Source organism: Tachypleus tridentatus, chromosome 13 (assembly GCF_004210375.1).
Source record: "Tachypleus tridentatus isolate NWPU-2018 chromosome 13, ASM421037v1, whole genome shotgun sequence".
In the NCBI taxonomy this organism is placed as follows: Eukaryota; Metazoa; Arthropoda; class Merostomata; order Xiphosura; family Limulidae; genus Tachypleus; species Tachypleus tridentatus.
In genome coordinates, this window is record NC_134837.1 from 60,236,467 (window position 1) to 60,264,078 (window position 27,612).

Consider the following 27,612-nt stretch of genomic DNA (forward strand, 5'->3'; position numbering starts at 1 on the left):
AGGTAAAGCTGTATTATTAAAATGGGAGCAATATTTATCATACCTATCTGCCTGTGTTTTACAGTTAGGGTTAGCTCCTGATAATATGTTTAGTAATTCTGCAACTAGTTATACCCTATTTATTTAATGCCTAAAAACTTCTCATCCAATGCTAATCAAACTTTATTTAACATCACAGTAAGATTATGTACACAACTTCCAGGACAAACAGTTTCATATGGCACTTTCAGTAAAAGGCAACAGATGGAAGCATTCAGTAGTTCAAAAACCAATTTTTTCATCCATAATTCATGTAGATTTATTAGTAAATTGGCACCTAACATTCAAGCAGTTCCTAGATTTAGTAAATAACAACTCACTGCTACTAAAAATACATTTTTAGGTAACAATAAGAAACACCTCCTGTACAACACTTATATACACACACTTTAGTAAGTACTTCTAAGCAAGAGACAAAACCATTAACGTAAATATTACCACGACTGTGGACGTTACACTTCTGGATGTGGTTTAAACAGCTTCCTGAGGAAGACCTGAGTTACAACACTAATTTGAACTTCCCCTGTAGGTCTTTTTGTACAGTTACATCTGGAACATGTTGTAGCCTAACATCACTACACTCCTCTCTCAGTTCTGTATCTCTTAATTAAAAGACATCCACCCATATACTAAAATAATTTATCCTTCACATAAAAATACAATTATTAAATTCTTCCATTTTTATAACAACTAGTTCCCTTCCGCCTGCAATTTTATTAGAAAACGATATTATGACAAATCTTTTTACCTGGGGCTCAGATTATAAAGTCTTATGAAAAAATAATTCTAATAATCCACACAGATCCTGCATGGATCACACTAAACATAGTTTATTTAAACAATACTAATTCATTAGCATCTTTATACTGTAAATATCCTTAACAATACTGGAAAGTAATACTACACTTTGTTTCCCTTAATCAATTGGCTGTATGAGGGCAAAAATCTTTCCTTCCCAAAGTGGCAAGACTTCATTTTCATCAGAAATTTCTTCATTAATAACACCAGTTCCAAACTCATTGCATTCTCTTTTGAAGAAATACCTGTGTAAGAAAACAAGTTATCACTATGAATTCACCACACAGGGTCACATACAGAAGTTGTTTAGTTATAGTAAACATCACATCAAAGCCACTCCTGTACTAAAGTGTAAGATCTGCAACATACTTAACATAGAAAGAGATGCATACAAACTAATTCTAATTATAATAAAGCTCCTGTGACAACAATTTTACCACAGCAGAAACCCCAGGACTGTTGTGAACTAAGCTCTTCCTTAATCCTTAAACAGTGGAAATATTGTAGGTAGTAGCATCAACTGAAGATGGCTGCCATTTAAGGGTTAAATATCTAAAGTCGTACACTAGGTGTGTTGTGAAATAAGTTAATTATCATAATCATTCTTGTATCTGTAGATTATCTGACCACTACATTAATACTAATTATTCTAATGCTCAAAGCTAACTGGTTCTAATCTTTTTTGCTCTTACAATACACTAAATATTTCATCCACCAAAGTTATTGTTCTAACTTGACTAAATTTAATAAGCTGTAAAATTTCAATTAAAAAGGTAACCTTATAATAAATAGCATTTTTTTTACGGAAGTGATCAAAGTGACGATGACATGAACGTACCTGAAATTTCCTTTTTTACTGAGGAGAGATTTGAACTGTTTAAGGGTTATCTTCTTTCCAGGAAGTCTCGTACGATAAGGCACTGATTCTCCTGCAAAACAGTAGCCAATAATGGTCACTTCACCTCCTGTAGCAGCTGTGGACAAAGACTTCTTTCCTGGTTTCCTGCTACTGTAACCAGATAAACATATTCTTAACCTGGTGATTGCTGTACATACAGGGTACAATTACCTTCAGCACTTGAATGTATGTTGTATATGACTTACAAAAATTGTGTGTCCATTAAAATGATTATTTTATAACCCCACAGTTGTGGTGATGATTACTGACACACTGGGTAACAAATGATTCTCAGTCAAGTAACATCTCTATGCTTTTCAAAAGAAGCAGGTGAAATAAACCAACATAATTTTAACTCTGTTGTGTTTCTTATTTTACCACAAATAAATGTTGAAACACTTCTGTTAGTAGAAAGCCAAGTGTACAGAAAGCATCAAACATAATGGTAATTAAAATGTTTATGTCTTACAATATCTTATCAAACTTTAACACCCCTGACAACCAACTTACTTTGGTTTTGCAGACTTTGAGCGAGAATCATCTTCAGGACGGCGCTTTGATTCAGAGTGTTGTATGACTGGATCTAACAATGGAACGTCTTTAGCAGAAGATCGTGGATGAGGAATGTGTCCACTAGACAGTGGGAGAAGCCATGGTGAACTTCCCCCCCGCTCCAAGGATCCAGACCGAGATGTGTTATATGCCAAAGGTTTCTTGGATTGGCTAGAAATGCAAACACAAATAAATACTTGGAGAATTATCAGCTTGCGGAAGTAACACAGAAGAACTAGAAACAATTTGGCTACATACAGATAACAGACTTTCAACACTTGTGAACAAGCCATAATATTTAGTTAAATGCACACACATATTACTCACAAACCAATATGTTATTTGAATCAAGTCATTGCCTCATGATCCTCATATTATCTCTGAACTGATATATAAAACTCTTTTTTTACATGTTACCCACCATACAACATCTGTTCAGTTAGAACAGGAACTAATGAACAAAATTTATATGTTACTGACCATACAAAATCTGTTCAGTTAGTACATGAGCTAATGAATAAAATGTTCATGTTACTAATCATACAAGATCTGTTCAGTTAGTATATGAACTGATGAATAAAATCTACATGTTACTGACTACAAAAGATCTGTTCAGACACTGGAAAACTAACATTTTAATATTTTATTTTTAATTAAACTTCAATAACAAAGTTTTAGAACAAAAAATACAGTTTTAAAGTACATATAAGTTCTTTATGAACACCAGTCATCCAGATGTGAGGCAGCAGTGACCACATCTTATCTCCAATGTTAAACAGTGGTAGAAGTGTTTGGCTACACCAGATAGGGTAGCAGTTTTTCATGGACCTTCCAATAATCTAGAAGGTTGCTTTCTTCAGGAATACAAGGACCATCACAGTATGTGGTGATCTTTGTGTCCTCTAAAGATGAGCTGGCTGGTTTCTTGGAGGAAACTAAAGAGGGAGGATTTACAGTGGCCTTCAGGTTCCATAGTTGTTGGATTACTTGTTAAGGAAAGTTGCTCGACTTCTTGCTGCAAGAGCATTTGACTGAATTCATGCACCATAGGGTCAGTTAAACAGTGATCAAGTTTAAATCTGAGATCCACTGCCACAGCAGAGCAGAATATTCTTCATTATTCATACTGATTTTAGGTGAGAACAGATTTCTTCAGTACTCAGCACAGAGATGAAACTAAAATTATATCTCAGCTACTCACTGTCAATCTCAGCCATCAACCCATTAACACATGGTACTACGTACCAGGAGGTAACAATGTTCTGAACCTGGATTAAATCTGTTACCTCTTCAACAGGTGTTGGTATTGTCACCAAATCTGTAACCACAGTTTGATTATGAAAACTTTCAATGACCTAGTATCTAGGTTATCCAACCTCTCCTAGGAAATATAAAATAAATAATTAATAATCTTAATTGCAGAGCTCCATCATGCTGGTGATACCGACTGAACTCTGGCATCCCCCTTGAGTAGAACAGTTGTAGAGTTGAGTTTTGAACGTAGAACACAATGGCCAATGCTTTGAAAATTACTGTCAGCAGTGATCCAGCTTTATCATGCCATCCCTGACCACAAGCTGTAGTGTGTGGGAAAAGAAAAGTTCATGTTCATGAAGAAATCCACAAACTGTCTACTGATTTAGATCCATCCAACATTTCATCTTCTGAATCATTATTTGTAGATGAGATATCACTGTCTCTCACACTACCTAGTGTTTGTGGTTCAAACCTTGGCAAGCAGAAAGCCTCAATGATGTTGAAGGTGTTATCAGATGTCACACATGAAACCTTGTTGATGCTACAGGTTTATTATTTCATTACAATGAGCTTCAATGTGCGATATACTTTGAAACTACAACATGCCAGCATGACTGGTTGTATTTCCAGTCAAGTATAAAATGACCAGTCACTCTGAGAAAGCTGTACATTTTTCTGCTACTCCAGATAATCACAATGGCACTGATGTTGGGTATCAGTTGTAATATTGAGATAACCTTTTTTTTGTTGGACTTCATCAAACCTGCTCTCAATAAACACTGTGGACAGATGTTTGCAACTGGGAAGAATATACAAAGAATCCATGACTGTTGTTAGATCTTGAAAAATCTTCTAACTCCACCACTGATAAAGGTTAGAGTGTATCAGCTATAAAATCGATGAGCTTGTTGGGATTCTGACAAGAGTATACAGACTTGTGCTTAGTTGATTTTGTACAGTAAGCTGCTACTGTGGAAGTACCAGAGCCAGATGTAGACTTCTGTAGCTCTGCCTCATGATTACACTACAAATACAAAAATGTATTTCAATTATATAATAAAAATAATTATAGTTCAAAACATTAGAAAGTTTAACTCTAAAACATAATTTAACATTAATTAATTTACCTATATTATAGTATATAGTTCATATTAACAAAAATAATAAAAAGGCTTACCTTTAGATGTTTAACCAGGTCAGAAGTGGTTCTTCCTTGTGTAGAAATAGTTTTCTCATAATATTTACACTTCATGTGACCAGTAGGAAGTATGAAGTTTTTAATAACCACTGAAGACAGTTCGGTACACACTTCACATTCTCTCAAGTGACTCAACTGCATTAATAACTATGTAAAATAACAGATCTTAAGGTGGTTGTTGAGCACTGACCTGTTTTAACCCTCTTGCCACAGACATCCTTTACTGTGCATGTTAAGATCTTTTCAGTAGGTCAGATTCAACATTTTAACCCTTTCTGAAATACTATCACTTGTATTGTATTCACATCCTTTAACATTGCTGTGGGTATTCTTTACTGTGCATGTTATGATCTCTAACCTTCCTCTGGGTATCCTGTACTGTGCATGTTATGATCTCTAACCTTCCTCTGGGTATCCTGTACTGTGCATGTTATGATCTCTAAACTTGCTCTGGGTATCCTGTACTATGCATGTTATGATCTCTAACCTTGCTCTGGGTATCCTGTACTATGCATGTTATGATCTTTAACCTTGCTTAGGGTATCTTGTACTGTGCATGTTATGATCTTTAATGTTGCTCTGGTTATCCTTTACTGTGTCTGACACAGAGTTTTAGCAACATTTCATTTAACTATTTTCTTTTAATGACAAATAATAAATAATCAATATTTTGATAGTATGTAAGTTTTAAATTCTTAATTTTATAAGGTGATACAAAATAAAAACATTTCCTTGTTTAAGAAGTAACTTCTTCTATTCTCTCATTAATGTACCACCCTCCAACAAGTGCAAAATTTAATAATGCTGTAATTACTAAGGCAAAGCATAATTTTCATATCCTCTAGTTTTGTTTGGTTATGTAGCCAACACATAGAAACACTTCTTGCTCCACTCACCTGTCGCACACTCTCTTTCAGGATTTATCAATAGTTCCCTGTGTCATTGAATGCTATATTAATCTGTGATGACAATGCTATATTATTTTTCACCAATAAAAAACCAAGTTTTTCATCAATTACATGATGTATTATATTACATTATTTTCTATATGGAAAAGTATGAATTTGTATTACAGCAGAAATCTTTCCGACAGGAACATTTCCCAAGTGAATGAAGCTTGTATTGAAAAAAAAATTGATTTGTCTAGATGTGATAATGACAGTCTAGAAATTTGATGAACATAAGAGTTGACATTTACAATATCAAGTACTCACTAAATCACATGAATACTATGCTACTGAATTTGAATATGAATACCCCACGCCTGATACTGTGCACACAATATTACACTCTTTACCTCTGTTTGCTGGATGCTGAAGGAACTAGAGATGTACCACTGCGACTGGACTTCTTATGTTTTGAAGACGACTCTCTTTCAACATCAGGTCCATGGGACTGAGATCTATATTTTTCTTTGTCCCGAATCCAATTGTAGACCCTAAAGAAATAAACTCATTTGAGATCAAAATCTTCAGTAATCAGTGTTGGACTGATTAAAACAGTGTCTACAACTTACACAATATTACATACAAATAAGAAGAAACAAATTATGCTTATATGAAGTATAATATTTTAAAATGTCCATGAATAACCTAGAATGTTTGCATGAAGTGTATTTTAAACCAGAAAAATAATTTTACTTAATTATTTACAATGATCCAAACTGCAGAAAGAAATGTCAGTTATATTAATGTTTTACTACCCGACAGAATGTTAGAGCTTGGAAATGTTCTTGTGATTATGGGTAAAAAACTGAAAGGAAGGTGTGTACAAAGACCATAATGACAGTGGAACTTGCGAATTTAATATACCTTTCAGTAACATCCATTGGAGGCACAGTGCCTCCCACCATACTGACTCCACTGTCCACACAACTACTACTAGAATCCCCTGGTGGTACTTTCTTAGATCTGCGAGTGGTTTCTTTGGATCTACGCCGTTCTTCATTTCCAACAGGTTCTGGCCCCATGTTATTCCCTTTAAATAATGGGGCTGTTGAATTATCAATTGGTGAAAGATAGTGGTGATGAACATGTCGGTACACGTGTATGGGGCGTACAGAAAGATTTGTACGTTCATTCTCAGGAGTAAAGTCTGGGACAGTTCCACTGTCACTTGAGCAATTGTCTCGTTCCTGTTAAATATATTATTACAAATTAGCAACTTCTTCAAAGTGAATTAACCATAACAGGATTTCGTGTATCATTTAGAATCTCATGCTAGTCAGAGCCACACAAAACTTAATACCCTTGATAAGCTTTGAAACTGTCTTACACTTTAGGAATAACACTAATTTTCAGATACAAGTATCATCTCTTCATTAAGTATATTTCTTAGTTAACAGTATTTTCATATTACTTTCCTAGCTAACTTTATTTCTGTTTCCACAGAAACAACCATACTAATAGTGTGACTATAAGATCAACATTAAATATTTTATTACTAGTCTAGCATTATTTCTTTCTACTTTCTTGCTTTAAATGCAATGGCTGTATTATCAAGTTGTTATCTCATTATATGATCACAGATACACTGGTAATACTTATGCCATGAACAGATATCCTATACTTTCACAATTTTTTTCCTAATTGTATAAAACAAATTACAGTACCAGATGCTACTGCAGTAATTCCTGTAAAAACCGATACATTAAACAAGATATTTTACTTTTAATAATTATAATTTAACCCTTTCACTATGGATTCGGGATAATACACGAGTTCATCTACACATTTTCACGTTAAGTATCTGCTCTATAACTTTTGATACAGCATGTATATCTTCACAAAATTTGGTAGATTGTTACTATTGATTTTGAACACATTAATAAGATTTTTTAATGAAATATTTTTCCTAAAGATTTGTTTGGGAAAAGAGTCTCTTTCGTTACTTGTCTGAGTCCAAAGTAATTTAATGTTATGTGTTATATTTGTGACAATGTAAAACTCATAAGGTTTGACAGCCACTTGGAGATCAGTGGGTCTAATGGAATAACGACTTATTGGGAAGTTGTATCCACCTCCACCAAAGAATAGTTTTTACCCAATACAAATAGTAGATTGATAGGTGCTGTCAAAAGAACATAGGTGGGCAACTGGGCTGGATATTATGTGTAGTCAACAGTCTATGTACGTGTAATGTGGATAAGCCATACACTACATGAGAAATATCCATGTGAGAAAACAACCACTGGCAATGATCTGGTATTTACCATACAGGATCACCTGTGCTACAATATTAGGTAAACACCCAATCAGAAGGGTGCACACACCCAGTATGTTACCAGTGGATTTATTTTGCTCCCAGAGTAAGCTCTTCTTATCAACCTCACTATCAGAGGGAAAAATCGATGTATGGAAAATGAAACTTTGTCTAGCGAACATGACTCTCTGGTCCTATCAATTAATATTAACAGAACAGAGGAATCTATATAACCAACCCTTCTGTGTCTTCCTGAGATGTAGTGTCGACTCATATGTGGGGACCTTAATACTTGGTAAGGGTTAATTGGGACTTCCTGAGAGGGCTCGATTCCCCAGTCAAGACCTCTATTTCGTGGTGGTGAACAATCTGGAGAAGTACGATTCGAATCTTTCCACACTCGAGAAACATGTTCATCAAGGATGGACTGGTCACTTTCGTCTGTTCGTGAAAGTTTCTCTTTCATGGCTGCTGTAATGAGCTGAGGAGGAATCCTAGCAAATCGTTCAAATGATGATGATGATAAGCTTGCATCAGATGGTCGAAAAAAACTGTCTTCTGCCTACAAACAGATGAATATACAACTGAATTTTAGTATCAGTTACGTAAGTCACTCATAACTTAAATATAATACTTATTTTGAAATGATAATACTAAACTCTAGTGCAGTCTATCAACAAAAAGCGTTTCACAATATTAATTACACTGCAACTGCCAACTTCTTTACCCATGGTTTAAAGTCATTTACCACACTTTTGTAATAACAATACAACTAGCTAGAAGATCATATACACAAAAAAATTACACTGTTCCAACAAAGAACAAACAACAATACATATAGTTAGAAGGATATCTACAAAAACAGATTACACTATTCCAACAAAGAATAAACAACAACAATACATTTAGTTAGAAGGTCATCTGCACAAACAGATTACACTCTTCCAACAAAGAATAAACAACAATACATTTAGTTAGAGTTGTTTGTTTGTTTTTGAATTTTGCACAAAGCTACACGAGGGCCATCTGCACTAGCCTTCCCTAATTTAGGAGTGTAAGATGAGAGAGAAGGTAGTTAATCATCATCACCCACCGCCAACTCTTAGGCTACTCTTTTACCAATGAATAGTGGGATTAACTGTCACATTATAACACCCCCACAGCTGAAAGGGCAAGCATGTTTGGTGCAACGGGGATTTGAACCTGCAACACTATGATTACAAGTTGAATGCCTTAACCCACCTGGCCTAGCCAGGCCTCCTTTAGTTAGAAGGTTATCTAGAGAAACTGATTACACTATTCCAAAAAAGAATAAACAATACATTTAGTTAGAAGGGCATGTACAAAAACAGATTATACTATTTCAATAGTGTTCAGAATAACAATTCAAGTAGTGTAATGCACATCCATGTGAGACAACTAAATGTCTTTTGAGACCAACTTAAATCTGTGGGGTCTGACAGATGACTAGGCTATGAAACTACAGAACCTATCACATTTATCCTTGCCAATACTACACACATAATACTGACTCTGATACTTTAGCAGTGCTTTTGGTCAAAAGTACATAGTGCTTGATGTTTGTGTGTAATGTATGTGAAATTCACAACAAAAATGAATGCAAAAAACATTAAATATTATGAGTTTGATAATGTATATTTGGTTCTTTTAATTCCATCCAACCCTTATAGGTAAGACATTGACAATCATTACACTTGGACCACCAATACTTTCTTGATTCTGTACGTATAGGCCTAAGACAAATGAGTCAAGGAGATATAGAAGATCAAGCTCCTATGATACAAGATGGTAAGTCCACAAATTAGAAGATGACATAATAATGATAACTGGAAAGAAAACTTTGTGAAAGTTAATCAGCCCAAAATAGAATAATAATAAACAAAACAAGGTCAGCTTTGTCTTTCAATACAACAAATATGAACAGTCTGTACCTATTATGGTATAGTAGTATGTATAAGAGTTCTGGTACATAGTAGTCTCTCTACAGGCTGTACTTTACATGCATATCAGAACCATCTACTCAAGGGAAAGATAATGCAGAAAACATACATTTCTTCATGCAAAGTTGCATTTCTTCATGAACTGTTGTTTTTTTGTTTGATTGATGGAGTATGTTCATTTCCGTGTGTTTACAGACATCACACTTAGATGTGGGCTTATACTTTGTTTTAATGAAATCAATGTGATAAAATTTATGTTTAATTAAACTGTGAAATTCTTATCCTAAATTGTGCTACTACAAAACTCAGGAATATGTGTAATATAGGAATCTCATTCTATACATTCTAAAGAATGAAACCTTACACAAGAGTTGGGCTCACGGTTGCTATCAAGTCACCTGACATGACCACGATGTTACAAACTGAAATACAAGGTCTGTTCAAAAAATACGCAGACTGACGTCATAAAACAAAATGTACTTTATTTAGAAGTTACAGGTCTAGGACCCCTTCAAAGCACTCTCCTCCCCAGTGCACACACGTATCCCAACGGTGTTTCCACTTGTTGAAACAGTCCTGATACGCTTCTTTTGTAATGTCCTCCAGCTCCTTCGTCGCATTTGCCTTAATCTCGGGAATCGTCTCAAATCTTCTTCCTTTCAAGGGTCTTTTGAGTTTGGGAAACAAGAAAAGATTGCAAGGAGCAAGGTCAGGTGAGTAGGGGTGGTGATGGGGGGAAGAACAGTGATCAAGTGTTTGGCCAAAAACTCACAAGTTCTGAGGGCCGAATTTCACAGCAACGCGATGCATCTTCAATTTTTCGTCAAAATCTCGTAACAAGATCCAACTGATATCCAACACTCTTCAGCAAACTCCCCGACAGTCAGACGTCGATTTGCCCGCACCAAGGTGTTGATTTTGTCGACAGTTGACATGGAAGGGCGTCCAGGACGCTCATTATATTCAATGGACTGTCGACCATCCTTAAAACGTTCATGCCACTTGAAACATGCCGTACGCTTCATAGCGACATCACTGTAAGCTGTGTTAAGCATAGCAAAAGTTTCAGTCGCAGATTTTCAAGTTTAACACAAAATTTCACAGCAAGTCATTGCTCCTTCAGGTCATTCATTCTGAAATCCGTCAAACGAAAAACATTGCACTTCACTTAAAACCACATAGCTAATACACAAATGAAGATATCTGCAATCGGGAAATGGCGTCGTAATCAGCTGATCTGTGCGAACCTAGCGACACCAAGCGGATTCCCCTAGAACCAACTGGAGCCGCGCAATTCAAACAGTCCGCGTATTTTTTGAACAGCCCTCGTATATAACTTACAATTGCAGTAGTAGTAAGTCAAGTAAGGATTCTATTGAACAATATTAAATTTTAATATTGAAAGTCATGTAGAAATGATACATATTCTTGTTTGGATTTTTTGGCAGTGTCATCCCTATATCATTTTAAATTTATAGAATATGTTATTATTTGTTTTGTGATGTTTGTTCCCTTAACAGAAAGTTAGTGTATTCTATGAATGTCTGTAATAAATTATAAATTACCTGTAGTGATAGTTCATATATAATATAGTGGTTGGTTCCCTAAACAGTCCAAATGTATAGTGTACAAACCATTGAATATCTATACATACCAGTCAACTAAGGTTCATTTATTACTGGCTGGTAATTCCTGTTTCACCCTGCACTTCAGCTTTTTAAAGAAACTCCATAATCTATAAGAAAGCTATCTGCAAGGGATAACAGTAACCACACTTACACAAAATTATAATTTTTTTAAATTACTACTAGTTATTAAGACTAAGTGAAAACATCATGCACTGCCCAGAAACACACAAAGTTGATTTACTTTTAGACTGACATTAGTGATAAAGTAACGTTGTAGATTTACCTTGACTGAAATACAAAAAAGAAAGATAAACAATTTGATGGGTTGGTTACTTTCTAGTTTGATATGTTGGTGATGGTTTTTTTGTTTTGTTAATAACAGTCACCCTTTAAAGTAAAACACTCTTACTGTTGATTTCTTTAGTGTACACATTTGTATTATGCCCACTGAGTACCTTGGCCACACATACCTACATACCAACTCTATGATAAGGAAGAAAACAACTGAACAAACCTATTTTCTTGCAGCCAGAAATCAAATCTAGCAAGTTTATAAAATGCTCTGATTACTAATAAAAAGAACTGTTGATTATTATGTGAAACTGTTCTGCTTTGATCAACAAATAAAGGATTGTTGTCAATTAAAGTGACAGGAAATAACTTACATGATCACCACACACCAGCTCAAATACAGAAAGTTGTTTACAAAAGGAAAAGGTTTTGCTTTAACCCTTCAAGCAGTTTTGAAGAAAGCCTACAAGATACCTCATTCCAGAAGTTACTCCACTTCCTTGTCTTGTTACACATAAGAACTAGGCAAAAAATGTTTTACTAAGTAATTTGTTTTTATATGAAGGAAATATTACTGTCAGATTTTGAGAAACTCTTAATAGTCTCACTTGATGTAATGGAAGTAATTTCACATACTGTATACAATGCAAGTGAAGATAAGGTAAAACCCATTTACTATAGCCAAAGTGGAAGGTCTTACTAAAAAAAGGAAGTTTACTTCAAAATGATGGCACCTTTGGGAAAACAGTAAGAAAACAGGCTTTTCTATGTTATAGTTATTGCATGAGATTTAACTGTAAAAACTGTGTACAGAAAATCCTACCTTCTCTAATCCATCAAATCAAAAGCCAATGGTTGATTTCCTTTATACTTTTCTCTTATCATTAAACTGCTAAGAAACCATATTTTGGGTTCTGGATTGCTTCTTTTTTATGGCAAGTAATTAGAAAGAAACAGAGTTCTTAAAACAGGGCCAGAAATTTAAAATACAACACAAATTATTTGGTAAACATCATGGTGCTATCGATAGCAATAGACAAAATGTAAGAATGGCAGACAAAATATTTTCATATCATCCTATTAGAATGAACTACTATTTATTTTTCCTATAATTACAAACTCAAATCACTTCTCAAAATGGTTGACTGTTTTTGATGATCTTGACAGCAAAACTGATAATCAAAACATGAATATAGTGTTAACCCTAACAATACAAAATAAGATATTGAATGACACACATTAGATGGTTGAAAATGTGCTTTTTGTCAAAAGACTTCCTTTACAGAATGGTATCTTAACCTTTTCCCAATGGGTTTATTTTTCTTAAAACAAAGAACAGTACATAAAGAAGTAAAGCAAACCATTACATCTTCTGGTTACAATGACCTTTGTGCTCATGTTGCTTACTGTAGGTTGATAAGACTTTTACATTTTCACATGTGAAATAAAAATTAAAGAAAAGTGAAAAAAATAGCTTTGTGACAAGACATCCCATACGATATTGGATGAAACAGCATGCAACGTTAACAAACAAAAGTAACTCTTGTTGTTGGGTAAAAATTTTATCTGCTTACTTCCACTTTTCGAAGTGATTCTTCCATTTTCTCTTCGGCTTCAAGTTTTTTCTTCACATGGAGCAACTTCTCTGTAAGAATGGCTGCAAACTTCTCAGGCTCGATAGGTGGTGGCATGTCTTTAGGATAAACATAATGGCACTAAGAGAGGAAGTAAAATGAGAAAACAATTGTAGTTATCAGATATTACACAAGTACTACTTAACAATATATTATTCATTTATTTATTAATAGGCTTGATGACAAGTAGTTTAAAATGTATCCTATAGAAGTAGAAATTCTGTACCATATACTCACAGGATTAAGTTGTAGAGAACTAAGCAAGTCTTTGTTCATTAAGGCATGCTTCTTCATGGTTCTGTGTTGTTTCTTAAGCTGATACTTTGATGTTAATGGAAAACATTCCCTAGCAACAGACACAAAACAAATATCCATGATTCTGTAAAAGTGTACAGAACTTGTATATGCAGATAACTAATTTTTTACTGATTTTTATTATACGTATTCTAATGTTTAATATAATAAAATACCGTAAAGTGATAAATAACAAAGTATAAATAAAAAAGTATAAACAGGGGTATGAAAAACCATACTAAGCATTTTAGGATCTGAAACACAACTACATACTACCATCACTATAAGAAGATATTCTAAACGATAAAACAAAACTTACAAACTACTATTGTCTGTGACAGACATGGTATCATCAGTTGGAATGTCAGATGAAAGGCTCTGGAGATCGCTGTCTTGAGCCGAGGTAGGCAGGTAAGTAGAGTATCGGATGTGGCAAGGTTTAGAGCTTCTACTTGCTGCATGCAACACTTTTCTAAAATCATGCACTAATACATTAACAATCAATATAACACTGAAACATACATGCCATTAAAAGGGGTTAACTGAATGTTAGAAAATAAAGGTAATATTGTGACTTACTGAATTTAGAATCTTAAGGTAGTTTATTTTTTATACCATAAACAGAAAACACTGGTAATGAAAGAGACCAAACACATTATACAAATCCTGTAACTAGTGTTCTCACCTGCAAGTCTACAGACAAAAGCATATTATAATATGAAACTGGAATCCTTATTTAGGGATATCTGTAACTTGTAAAAATAAAGAATATTACAGAAATATTCACAACTAACAAAGGATATTTACATTAAACTGTTTTTATTGGAACAAACTAAAGTACAAACACTCACGGGATTAGTTGTTAAACAAATCATTTAGCCACAGTTATTTCCATTCATTAAAATGTTGCTTGTTACACACATTCTATGCACTATTTTTAATTTCACAACCTAAACTATAAACACCAACATCTAACAACCGTTTTTATTTTCACAATGTGAAATATGCAAACACACATCATTACTTGTTAGACACGTATTAACTAGTTATGCTTTTACTTTCAGAAACCTAAAAAAAACCCATAACACTGACAAAATTGCATGCTAAAGAAACTCACCCACTATGAGACTCGTATGGAATATGGTCAGTTCTCCCTTTTAGCTTCATTCTTGGTTTTACTGCTTCACTTGTTAACAATGATAATTTTGAGACTTGTTCCATAGAGAGCTCTGTATCTTCATGTAATGTTGGCAAAGTATCTTGTCTAGATCCAGGCTCACTACCAGTTGAACTAGATGATTCAGAACTACAACTGTGCTTCTCAGACTGCAAGTGGCCATAATTCTGTAACGAGTGAATGTAACCAAGAAATATGTCCGATTTCAAGAAATTTGGGTACACAGTCTGAGACATTACTTGCTCTACATCTCTTTGTGCTTTATCAAAAATCGACTGTTCTAACCCAAGCTTCTGTTCTATTTTGTCAGTTATTTCCTTCCGAGTTTCTGGATTAATCTGCACAACAGCAGACCTTATGAACTTTTTGTAAATAACTCGAATCAACTGGTGAAGGTAGCTGGTACTGGTGGTGGTCTTTTTTATTCCCTCACATGCCAACCAAAAGTCAAGACACTCACGGCAGTTTTCCTCAGTGAGGAATTTTTTGAACAAGTTAATCCCCTCCAAGTCTCGAAGCAAAAAGGAGATATCCCGACTCCAATTAAAACATGGTGGAGTGACTGAAGAAAAATCTCTCTCACTTTCTTCAGCCTTGTCTGGAATATGTTTTGCTTCCTCTTTGTCAATACATTTAACCCTCTCCTTACTATCATCCCTACTGTTAACCCTCTCCTCACTATCATCCCTACTGCTGCTTTGATTCTTCCAAGTAGTCTTGTTTCCACACTTTCTATCACCAGTTGCGACTTCAAATCCATTGGTTTGCTGTTTAGGTGAAGTGTCTTTCTTTGCAGTGAGAGGGACTAAGTGGTCATCAGACAGTACATCATCACTCATTCTGTGGTATTTCTTCTTGGAACCACATGTTTCCACTTTCTAACATGCAACTTTCTCTACTCTCATCTCCTACACATAAACAAACTTGAGTTATTACCAGATCCAACCTATAAGAAGAAATATTCAACACATTCAATACAACAACTGGTACACAACAAAGATAAAATGTAAATAAAATAAGTCCGTTTAACAGTGAAACAAGTTAAATGAGCTATAAACCCTTGAATTGAGAGAAAGTACAGCCAACAAACAAATATTTTACACTGACAAGAAAATTTACACTGCAAGAAAAATAAATTCACCCACATCAACTACAGCTTCTGGGAGAAAATTTACACCAACAATAAAACTTGCAATAAGAATTGTCTGTAAATGTTATCAGCACACAAGAACAGAAAATAAGCTTTAATGATAAGACAAAAATATATGCATTACACAAGTTTAAAGAGTAATTGAAAACATTTATGTATAAAAACAAGGTGTAGCCTAAGGAAATAATAAAATGAAAGTTGAGTCATAATTTGTGGTCCATACAAACATCAACAAATATGCTGTAGCCTAAAAAAAACAAAGATTGTACAATTTTTGAATGTTTAAAGAACAATGTATTACATACCAAACAACAGTGTAGACAATAAAGTACAGAGTTTGAAGATTTAGGAAACATGTACCAGACAACAGGCTGTATACAAGAAATGTTGACGTCCTCCTAAACTGACAATATATTTACAATAATACTTACCTCCTCTCACACTAATAGCTAGCTATTACTAGAAAACCAAGGTATCTTCCTTTGCTTATCTGAACATGCTCCAATCTTTTATATCCTATTCAAATGTCCTTAGTGATGTTTGTCTTGCAATACTCTCTAATTACATCAATACATCCTCTATCCTCGTACTGTACATAAACACCTCATTCAGATAATGTTATCAATTTTTTAAGACTGATCCAATCTCAACACCAGCTCTCAGAGGGGTGGAACAGTGGGAGAGAGTCAGCAGAGGTATTATTGGAAATACATTTTACTTTTATGAATATGTTAACTTCCAAAAAGGAGTAATTAAAGGAGCTAAAGGAGTTGAAAGATGCTGCCAAATCTTGCAGATAGTGAGAGATAAAAGGGCCACAAACCAGCCTACACAGTTATCTTCAGCAGCAAATTTAAATGGACCATTTAAGGGTATAGAAGTGGAATATATCTGATGAGATATGACTCACAAAAGTCTCCTTGCCTTCAGTGAGAGCCTATAATAAACAATATGCATCAATTTTTATACTCACCCCTTCAAGGTAATAGGGGATGAATTCCAGGAAACAGAAGGGTCTAAATAAATAAAAACTATTATCTGTGTATAGAAGGACATAGGTAGAATGATAAAATGTCTTGTGCATGTGCAGTGCAAAACTTACAACCAGTGATATCCACAGGACAGCAGCAACAAGAAACCTAAAAAAAAAAAAAATGATACATGGTACATAAGGATACACCCTCAAACAGACATCAATGAAGAACACACAACATCCCCTTTATACATCTTAGGTAACAGAAATGGTCATTAGGAACAAAGGCCTTTAAACAAATTGAGAAGACCAGACAGCACTGGATACTAAAGGAATTTTCATCTCTTCAAGTACCAAAAGTAGTCAATAAGACCATTTTACACAGGATCATTGCAAAAGATACAAAACCTCCTGTGAAAGGTCCAGATCAAAAACTAACCTAAGGTTGGCACATCTGTATGAAGAGGGTTCAACTTCCTCACAATACCCCTTTGTCAATATGTGTACCATTTCCACTGATAACTGTCCATCATGGTACGATGCAGAGGAAAGTACATGGCAACTTTAGAAGTTAAATCCCAATGCCATGTGTAGGACAGCAAAACCACCATGAATTAATCTTGAGCTTCAGGATGGATGAGTGGAAAATTTTGTTTCATAGCTATCTCAACAGAAACAGTCAGAGAAGAAATAAAAAAGTGGGTGCTCATGAAGGTACTGTAGAAGCAGAAATCAGAGTTGAGTCAGCCAAACTGGTGCCCCTAACAGGATGTGAAGATTAGTGGAACGAATAATTATTAGGACTCTAAGTAACATATAAACAGACGGATAGGCATATAGATGCAATCCACTTCAATCCTGACTGAATGCATCTATTGCCAATGCCACAGAATGATGTACCAGAGACCAAAATGCTGGTAGCTGAGTGTTCCAATGAGTGACATGTGCATTGATCAGAGTCCAAACTTTGGACAAATCCAATGGAAAACCTCATGATGAAGCGTCCAGTCTGCCAAGAGAATCCAGCTGGAACAAAACAATTGATTTGCCACCCAATTCATCATCCTTGAAATATGGCAAACTAATAAGATTATATGATGGAAGTGGGTCCAATACAGAAGATCCAAAAAGACTGGGACAAAATGCACCTTTGACAAGAAATGTAAGACACTACAGCAAAATTGTCAAAGTGAAGCATGACAACTTTGCCTCTCAATAACTGCAGATCTTAAGACATTGCCCTTGGAACAGCAAGAAGTTCTAAAATATTGATGTGGAAGTAAGCCTTACCGTACATCCCTTAGCTTTGGAATCCTTGTCCTATGAGACATGCATTCTATCCCTGAAGTGAGGCATCTGTTAAAAGATAGAGCTCTGAATGAGCTGGCAGCAGTGGAACAGCAGTCATTATATTGTTCTGCTATAATGACCACTAAAGATAAAGAATGTTGATCCTGAATAAGGAAACTGGGTTATCCAGTGGATCACCATTTATGATCCATTGGTTGCAGAGAGACCACTGAAAAGATCTCATGTGCACTCATTCCAAACAAATGGGGAATTCAATTGATGCCCATGTCTCCACAATAAAAAGACCTATGAGAGAAAGAAATGAAAAAGTCAGACTTCCTGTTCCATAGTGTGGGGCCAGATTGGAGTTGAATGAGCCTGATGGACAATATATTGTGTTGGAATGAGAAGATAAGGTTTTAGCTCTGATAAGAGATCCTTTCTTGATAACTTTGAAAAGCAGTATCTGGATGTGATATTCCACTAACTGAGATGATGCCAGCAGTAGCCAGTCATTCATGGAATAGTGTGTGCACAGGCTCAGGAAATGGAGATAAGAAAAGATTCATATGATTCAGCAGAAAAAAATCTAGAACCAATACTAGCCCAAAAGTCAGACCAGTCCTTTGAACTGCAGCATCAGACCCTTATGCACAAACTGCACACAGATAGTGGCAAGACAGCTCTACTATGGGAACGAGCAAACAGGCATTGGCAACATCAAACTTAATCATCCACTATCCTGGCAAAAAATACCAATGCAGGGTGAGAAATGATTTAGACAAGATAGATCAATGAGTGGACACCCACCTCCTGCTTACTTGGGCACAATAAAAAAAAATCAAATCAAATCAAAGAACTACAACAACTCTTTTTACTGCACACTTTTGACAATTTCCAATAACTATGGAACAAAGTTAACCAAAATCCTAGAATCCGTGGGATGCAGAAGCATTACAGGTTGAAAGGGGGATAATGGTGGTAGTGATGTGAACTGAATGAGTTATCCTTATGCAAGGTCCTTGTGATACCCACAAACCAGAGGTAAAGATTTTCCACCCACACAGAAATTCTTGAAGTTAAGCCCTCATGCATCCCAAAAGCATACTTAAGTCATCACTGCAACTGGTGCCATTCCAACCAAGCAGAGGAACCTCATGGATATAAGTGGAATATATTCTGGATAACAATGGACCTAGGGGCTGGTGTCAGGGTTAGGACACTCAAATATGGTTGGAAATATGACCCTCTGTTTGAATTGAGGAAAGTTGAGAAGCCAACAATGATAGAAATGAACAAAAATGAGCAAAATGAACCTTTAAATCCAGACTCTGGAACACCCACAAAAATGATGTGGTGATTGCTTAGAAGCTTCCAAGAAATTTAGGGGTGATAAATATCTCAACATCAGAGTTATGGTTAGACAAATCCCAGAAAACTGTGATCTGGAAACATTGACCACAGACTCTGTTAAGGAGCCCCGTATTTCTAGGAGTGGGCCTATTCACTGACAATTAAAATATGTTTCCATCTGGAAGAGGAAGGTGAAAACATGTTGTTCTAAGAAATATGGCAGACTTCTTTTTTTTTTTATCATAAAGAGAAGTGCAGACTCCAAAGCAACTGGAGAAAGACTCTAAACATCATGCACTCAATGTACTAATGGAAGAAAATGGCACTGAAAAAGAAACAAATTCTCTCCCAAATGTCCAAAACTGCCTGCAAGTGCAGCCTCAACTGTAAATCAGCTCGATAAACAAAAAGCTTTTGTTTTACAAAAATCAAAGTTAGCATGAAGAACACTCCAAGTGTCAAGTTAATGAAAGTTTTGTAGAGAAAAAGTAACTATTATTCAAAGATGTTTATATATAGTACTATGATAAAAGTAACACTAACATAGGTGGAGAGTGTCATAAGGCAGATACAAACAAGAGTAATTAACCCTTTGATTACCTCTCACTCTTTAAACCCCTTTCTGTGCATGGCATGAGATTTTACCAAGTTAAATTCAACAAGACTGAATTAAACCACTTTACTATAAACATATTTTAATAAAATTACTATTATCAAGTACGTTGTAGTTTAAGATTTCATGTTATCTAAGTTTCATTCCTTTATTTAAAAATGCAATTAAATCTGCAGCTTATGTTATCACGTGATCCACACGTGATTAAAATTCTCAACTTTAATAGCTCTTAGAAAAGAAACTGAATAACTAATACAGATTATTGGCATAGATGGTCAAAGGACAGTTCTATCTGTCTCTCATTAGTTGGGAGAAAACATTCAAGAGCTTCTCTGTTTATTTAAGAGGCATGAACTGTTTGGAAAGTTTAGATATATTAGTTTGTTAAACAGATTATATTTAGATTTTACTTTTATATCTAAATTAATTATGTATTATTTATGTTTTAAAATGTTTATAACTTTTGTATGTTAAACTTCTGAAAGCTTGGACTTGTCAAAACGTCTGAGTAAGATGGAGTCATTGACGTGTGCTAGTGTAGTTGTTTCGAATTTGTGCAGAAGAAATGTTTTACAATGACAACAGACCACTGCAAGGACATTGTGCATACGACAAAAAGAAGTTTCAAAAGGTATGTATGTATTTCCATTTCTTAAATTTAAATATTTCATTACACTGTACATTGATGATGACACCTGGAGGCAATGATATATCACAGAAAATGTAGAACAAAATATAAACATTTACCTTAAACTCTAAACTAAAACCACATTACATGTGAACTATTCAAAGTCTCAGTCTAAATAACTTTATTAAATAACAAATGGTTTATTTTAAATAGTTGAGAAAAATCAAACACATTTATTTTTCTAAAGCTACATAAATTTAGGACTATTCAAGTGAAATTAAAAAACATTTCATCAACTGGTTTAATTTCTGTAAAGAACATCCACTAGAGTTACATAACTGCTTATGAAAGAAGTAGATTGTAGTGACAGGGTTAAGTAAGGAATAAAAAAATGGAAGCAAGTAAGAAAAAATCTAACCAACGTTTAGATGTGCAAAGGAAAATATATCCCAGCAGTTGAGTAAAAGCTTGAGTGTGAGAGAAGGTATATTTTGGATTTTCATTGATCAATTGTTCGAATCAAATCAATCAATGTAATTGTAGCTCATAGGTAAGTGATTATGTTCAATACGCCACCACTAACATATTGTATTAGATGTGCCTCTCTGAATATACTTGCAACAGAGCATCATGCCTACCATCAGATTATGATTTCATGAGGATGACAAGACTGACATGAGAAAAGTGTGAAAATCAAGCTTTATGGCTTTAGTGATACGAGACCACCCAACTATTGGAAGTTGGTAAACCAGTTTAATGTACATGAACTGAAGTAAGAACATGTGAATGATGATGTATTAAACCACTCAATCATTTCCACATTACACCACCTAACTGTTGAAGTTAAAGAGCATTTTAAAGTGAAACAAAGAAATAATCCCAGTATTTACCTACACATGCAACTAGATGCCTTGATTTCAAGACTGCAGCTCCACTACTCAACAGAGAACAATGAAATATTGTAAGTAAAGAGTTTGCTGATTAGACATTTGGAAGAAATGTTATCTCTCTATCTTCCAATATGCATAAAATTGTAGATACTCTCACTAGAAGTTCATTCTATATTAGCTGTCTTACAATATCTGTACCTATGAGAGCCACCATGGACCTCAGAGAAAAATTGCCTTCCTCCCCAATAGTTTTTAGAATGATGCTATATACATTCAAAGTGACTAAAGGTGTGGCTACTGTTTGCTTAAACATTCAGTAATTATTTCATACAAATTTATACAAATATTCTACCAGCTCTCATGGTGGACAGTGGGCTTTAAATATGTAGCCCAGACTTTATCTCTCTCTTGGTGGAACTGACAAACATAGCCCAGGATACATATCCCTCTCAGTAAAACTGACAAATATATCCCAGGCTTGACCCCTCCCTCAGAGGTTTGTTTGTTTTGAATTTTGTACAAAGCTACACGAGGGCTATCTCTGCTAGCCATTTCTAATTCAGCAGAATACGACTAGAGGGAAGACAACCTAGTCATCAGCATCCACCACTAACTCTCAGGCTACTTTTTTACCAATGAATAGTGGGATTGACCATCATATTATAAAGCCCCCAGAGCTGAAAAGGCAAGCATATTTGGCACGACAGGGATGTGAACCAGCAACACTCAGATTGCGAGTTGAATGCCCTAACCACCTAGCCATGCTAGACTGCTCTCTCAGTGAAACCAACAAATATATCCCAGCCTTGATATCTCTCTTGGTGTAACTGAAGGATATACCCCAAGTTTCATCTCCCTCTCAGTAGAATGGAGAAATATATCTCAGGTTTCACCTCCTTCTCGGTAGAATGGAGGAATATATCTCAAGTTTCACCTCCCACTTTGTACAACTGAAGGATATATCCTAGGCTTCACTGCCTTTTTGGTACACCAGCCTAGAAATATAGTTTAAGTAAGATAAAAAGTTGTGAAACAAGTATGATGTAACCAATTCTAAACAAATTTAAATAAATATAAAAACTTCTGATCTAGACAGTTGTCTACATGCTAAATCCAGACCTATACAACTGAAATACATATATTCACCAAGTCATTACTATATACACTATACCTGCTGTTTCTGAGACTTTGCGACATGACACCAGTTGTTTCTTGGATCTAAGTACTTATCACACCATCTACAAGTACCAATAAACATGTTTCTTTACTACAAAAATGCCAATAATACACAGCTTTTTGTTAACCTGAGGATGACCTAAGGAAGTCAAAATGTTGTTCTCTACTTTATTTTAATAAACATTTTAATATCCATACCAGCTGTCTTGAGATACATCAATACATAACTGTCTCTGGGATTCAAACCATTAATACAAACCTTAGTTAAACTCGAAGATTATTACAAAAATCAGTTCTAGTACCTTCTACAGCATACACAAACAATGGACAACAGCATGTCCACCTAATGTCTGAGATAACAGTGATTCTTGTAATATCTGGTGGGTTTTGGTAATGACACTGCAGTTGATATTATAAACTGTCAATGATATCCATGAGATCATCTAACTGTGCACAAATGAGACTTCTTTTACTAAATGTGATCTATATGCCCAAATCCATATATATACACTGCTGGCTAAAATCTTAAGGCCAATGACCATAAAGAAAAAATATGCATTTTGCACTGTTAGACTCAACCACTTATTTGAGTAGAGCTTCGAAAGATAAAAATAAGAAAAGGGAAAATAAAAATAAACTTTTTTAGCATTTAATAGGAAAAAGGGGAACACTATGAAATTAGCCTAAATACTAGCTGGTCAAAAGTTTACGACCATAGTGAAACAAAGCGTTATTCGGTAAACACGTAATGAAATTTAGTCCCTTGAGTTCAAGCATTAGCATTGTCAACACCTCCCACTGACCTCTCCTGTGTTACAATGGGTAAAAACATGGCAAAAACTAAAAAGTTGACAGAGTTTGAACGTGGCAGAATTGTCAAGCTGCAAAAGCAAGGTCTCTCTCAACGTGCTATCACTGGTGAGATTGGGCATAGTAAAACTGCTGTTGCAAATTTCTTAAAAAACCATGAGGGATACGGAATGAGAATTTCAAGTGGTCGTCGGCCCAAGAAAATTTCACCAGCGTTGAGCAGGAGGATTCGAAGGGTTGTCCGGCAAGACACCAGCCCATCATCGAACCAGATTAAGGCCCTTACGGACGCAAAATGCAGCTGAAGAACAATAAGATAGCATCTACGAGAGAAAGGTTTTAAAAACCGTAAAAGTCTTCAAAGGCCACGCCTCCTTTCACACCATGAAACAGCTTGGTTAAACTTTGTTGAGAAGCACCAAACATGGGACGTAAAAAAGTGGAAGAAGATTTGTTCTCTGATGAGAAAAAATTTAACTTGGATGGTCTAGATGGCTTCCAACATTACTGGCACAATATAAACAACCCAATGGAGACATTTTCTAAACGACACAGTAGAGGAGATTCCATCATGATCTGGAGTGCTTTCTCCTTCCATAGAACTTCAGGTTATACAGGGGCATCAAACAACAGCTGGTTACATTGGCATGTTGGAGAGAGCATCCTTATTGACTGAAGGCCCTCGCTTGGGTGGAAATGACTGGATATTTCAGCAGGACAACACTGCAATCCACAGTGCCTGCAGGACAAAGGACTTTTTCATGGCAAATAATGTGATTCTTTTGGACCATCCAGGGTGTTTGCCCAAACTGAACCCCACTGAAAATGTTTGGGGGTGGATGGCAAAGGAAGTCAATTCCAAACAGTGCATGATCTTCGTGAAGCCATCTTCACCACTTGGAATAACATTCCAGCCAGCCTTCTGCAAACGCTTATATCGATCATGTTAAAGTGATTGTTTGCAGTTATTCGCAATGATGGCCGTGCAACTCACTACTAAGACCTCGTGTTGGGCATTTCCTACCCTGTTTAGGACTTCTTTTTGGTATGGTCTTAAACATTTGACCAGCTTGTATTTAGGCTAATTTCATAGTGTTCCCCTTTTTCCTATTAAATGCTAAAAAAGTTTATTTTTATTTTCCCTTTTCTTATTTTCATCTTTCGAAGCTCTACTCAAATAAGTGGTTCAGTCTAACAACGCAAGATGCATATTTTTCTCTTTACATTCATTGGCCTTAAGATTTTGGCCAGCAGTGTGTGTGTGTATATACACATATACACACACACACACATATAATGGATGATATGTAGAAAGTTTATCATTTATAGTTTAAGACTGACCTCACCATTCCCTTATACAGGCCTCACCTGAAGTACCGTTTATCGATTTCATCTGTTTGTGGTTAAAATAATAATAATATTGATTTGTCTAAAAAGGTTCAGATAGAAGTTGCAACACTGATTCCTGATCAGAAACTTTAAGGTTTGAAGAGAAACTCAAAAGACTTCCACTTGTTTTCTCAAGATTGTAGAACTAGTATTGATCTAATTTACATGCTTAAACTCATTATAGGCTTGAAACTAAGGTTTAACTGCAAGAAAATCCTCAAATACTAAAGTATATAAGCCATGGTTGCTTATGACGAAATGTCTATCTTTTAATAATTAACTTGGGAATAAGTTGTCTGATAACATGCCAAACATGATCTTGATGTTTGAATTCATAACATTTTTGATGGATAAAGTTTTGGATATTGAGGGTTATATTTAGACTGAGCTGGTTACTTAGATAGTTCAATGCTCCAAGTAAATAGCTTTCTGTTAACTGGTCTTTCATAATCTTAAACTGCATTGTAGAGCAATAATGGATAAAACATAGCTACTAGATTTGATACAGTAAATGACTGGATATGGAACATAATTTTAAAAAAATCCTGAAATAAATTAAAACATGCTTGATAAACATAATAATTAATATCACAGAAAGAAATGTTAATTATACAGCAGACCACTCAGTGTATATTAATACTCGTATCAAAATAAAAATTACTTAAAAAATAGGAAAATGGTTAACATATAAAATAAATGAATATCTTTGTATTTATTAGTTTTTTTAATAGAGCAGAAATAACAGAAACAATACAAGGGCATTATAATTTACATCGTAGAAAACATATATACATACTAAAACCCGAAACAGTACTTGCCTTAAAATCACATAATTGCAATCACAATTTCACTCCAAGACAGAAATGACCCCAAAAAATGTAACGTGCATTTCACACATTACATTAGGCCTAATTCCAACTCTGAGCTTCACAATGAAGTCTCGACTGGATATGAGTCTAGGATTAAGAAGAGTTTATCTAACGTTAGTTGGTCAATTTTTAAAGTCTAACAATGTGAGTCGTAGTGTTAATTACCTTTAACTTGGAATAAATCTACAGTTTTTAGCCCGTTACAATTTCTTATCCTTCGACATTTAAGTTTAATTTTAAAAACTAGTTATAATACAAGAATTCTTCTCATTTCTATCTTTAAAATATTTAAATAGTTTAAGCCTAACATTAGCTCAATTTCCTTTCCCTCCTTTCCCACATGCCCCACGCTGACCTCCATCTCTGTGACGTCATTCAAAAAGGATTCAGTTGGGTCAATTTGCGATGGAAATCATCATCTTTCTTCAGTTATATTAAATAAATTATTGGAGGATGTACCATAGGTTATTCTTTGTTCTATTCACCCTTAAAGCAATTAGGAAATGACAATTACTTTAACACACTGATCATTTCTACATGACGTACAATTAGTAATTATTTTTACGAATAAAAATATTTGACAAATATATAAATATAAAAATTACAATTAAAATAAATAACAACATGAATCATCCTCGTAATCTTGTACCACACAACATAAAAATTTTACCCACGGAAACAAATTATAATTAACATTCGGAATTTTTAAATTACAAACTTTTATTATAGAAGACGTTTCTTGACCTATTCATTTCTTGCTTCTTTTTATTTATCACTTACTTGTTATATATAAATAACTTATACCAGGTTTTGGTTTACAAATCACTGATTAGTTCTGTGCTTTAATAACACTCTGTATGCTGTTTTTATTCATTAATGTGGGCAAGTTATACATGTACACATTGATTTTGATTTAATTACCGCTGTAAAACAATGACGACTTACTCCAAGAGTTACATTTATTTGTCAGATCAAAGCTCATACTAATAAATTTTCCCACCCAATGTGTTCATAAACTTTAAGTTTGTTTATTAATTTTTGAATTTCGCGCAAAGCTACGCAAAGGCTATCTGCAGTAGCCGTCCCTAATTTAGTAGTGTAAGACTAGAAGGAAGGCAGCTAGTCATCACCACCCACCGCCAACTCTTGGAAAGTCTTTTACCAACGAATAGTGGGATTGACTAAACGTTGTAACCCCATGGCTGAAAGGCGAAGCATGTTTGGAGTGACGGGAATTCGAACCCGCGACCCTCAGGTTACGAGCCGAGCGCCCTGACCAACTAACTGGCCATAAACTTTAGTTCCACTTCGGTTACTGCTTGCCTATTCTGCTATTCATAATAAGTTTAATTTGTTGTTATAATGGTACATATTGGTAGCACGTGCACTCTTCTTATACTGTGATTATTTTGGAGGAAATGAAGCTAGACAACAGTCGTATTTGCTGTCTTGAACATATTTTGAATCCTCTCCCCTCCATCTTCTTTTTTTTTTTCTTTACTACAACCAAATTAAAAGTTGTTTACGTTTCTCTACTAAAGCA

The 27,612-nt window shown here is 34.9% G+C and overlaps 1 protein-coding gene across 9 annotated transcripts; it reads right to left on the minus strand.

Annotated features, from left to right (window-relative positions):
• Positions 1-144: 144 nt before the first annotated feature.
• On the minus strand, positions 145-26,457 carry LOC143239663 (axin-1-like). Of its 9 annotated transcripts, none has more exons than XM_076480994.1 (12): positions 26,019-26,436; positions 22,997-23,063; positions 14,869-15,874; positions 14,071-14,223; positions 13,695-13,803; positions 13,398-13,538; positions 8,182-8,505; positions 6,554-6,876; positions 6,040-6,180; positions 2,246-2,458; positions 1,676-1,846; positions 145-1,082 (listed from the first exon to the last, which is right to left on the minus strand). In XM_076480994.1, the coding sequence occupies exons 3-12, from the start codon at positions 15,765-15,767 to the stop codon at positions 956-958; spliced, it is 2,601 nt and encodes an 866-aa protein (XP_076337109.1). In that variant the 5' UTR covers positions 15,768-15,874; positions 22,997-23,063; positions 26,019-26,436; the 3' UTR covers positions 145-955. The 9 variants fall into 9 exon arrangements, with proteins under 9 accessions (XP_076337109.1, XP_076337111.1, XP_076337108.1 ...); XM_076480996.1 differs by having other exon boundaries at positions 14,869-15,836; positions 26,019-26,418; XM_076480993.1 differs by lacking the exon at positions 22,997-23,063 and having other exon boundaries at positions 26,019-26,453.
• Positions 26,458-27,612: the final 1,155 nt, after the last annotated feature.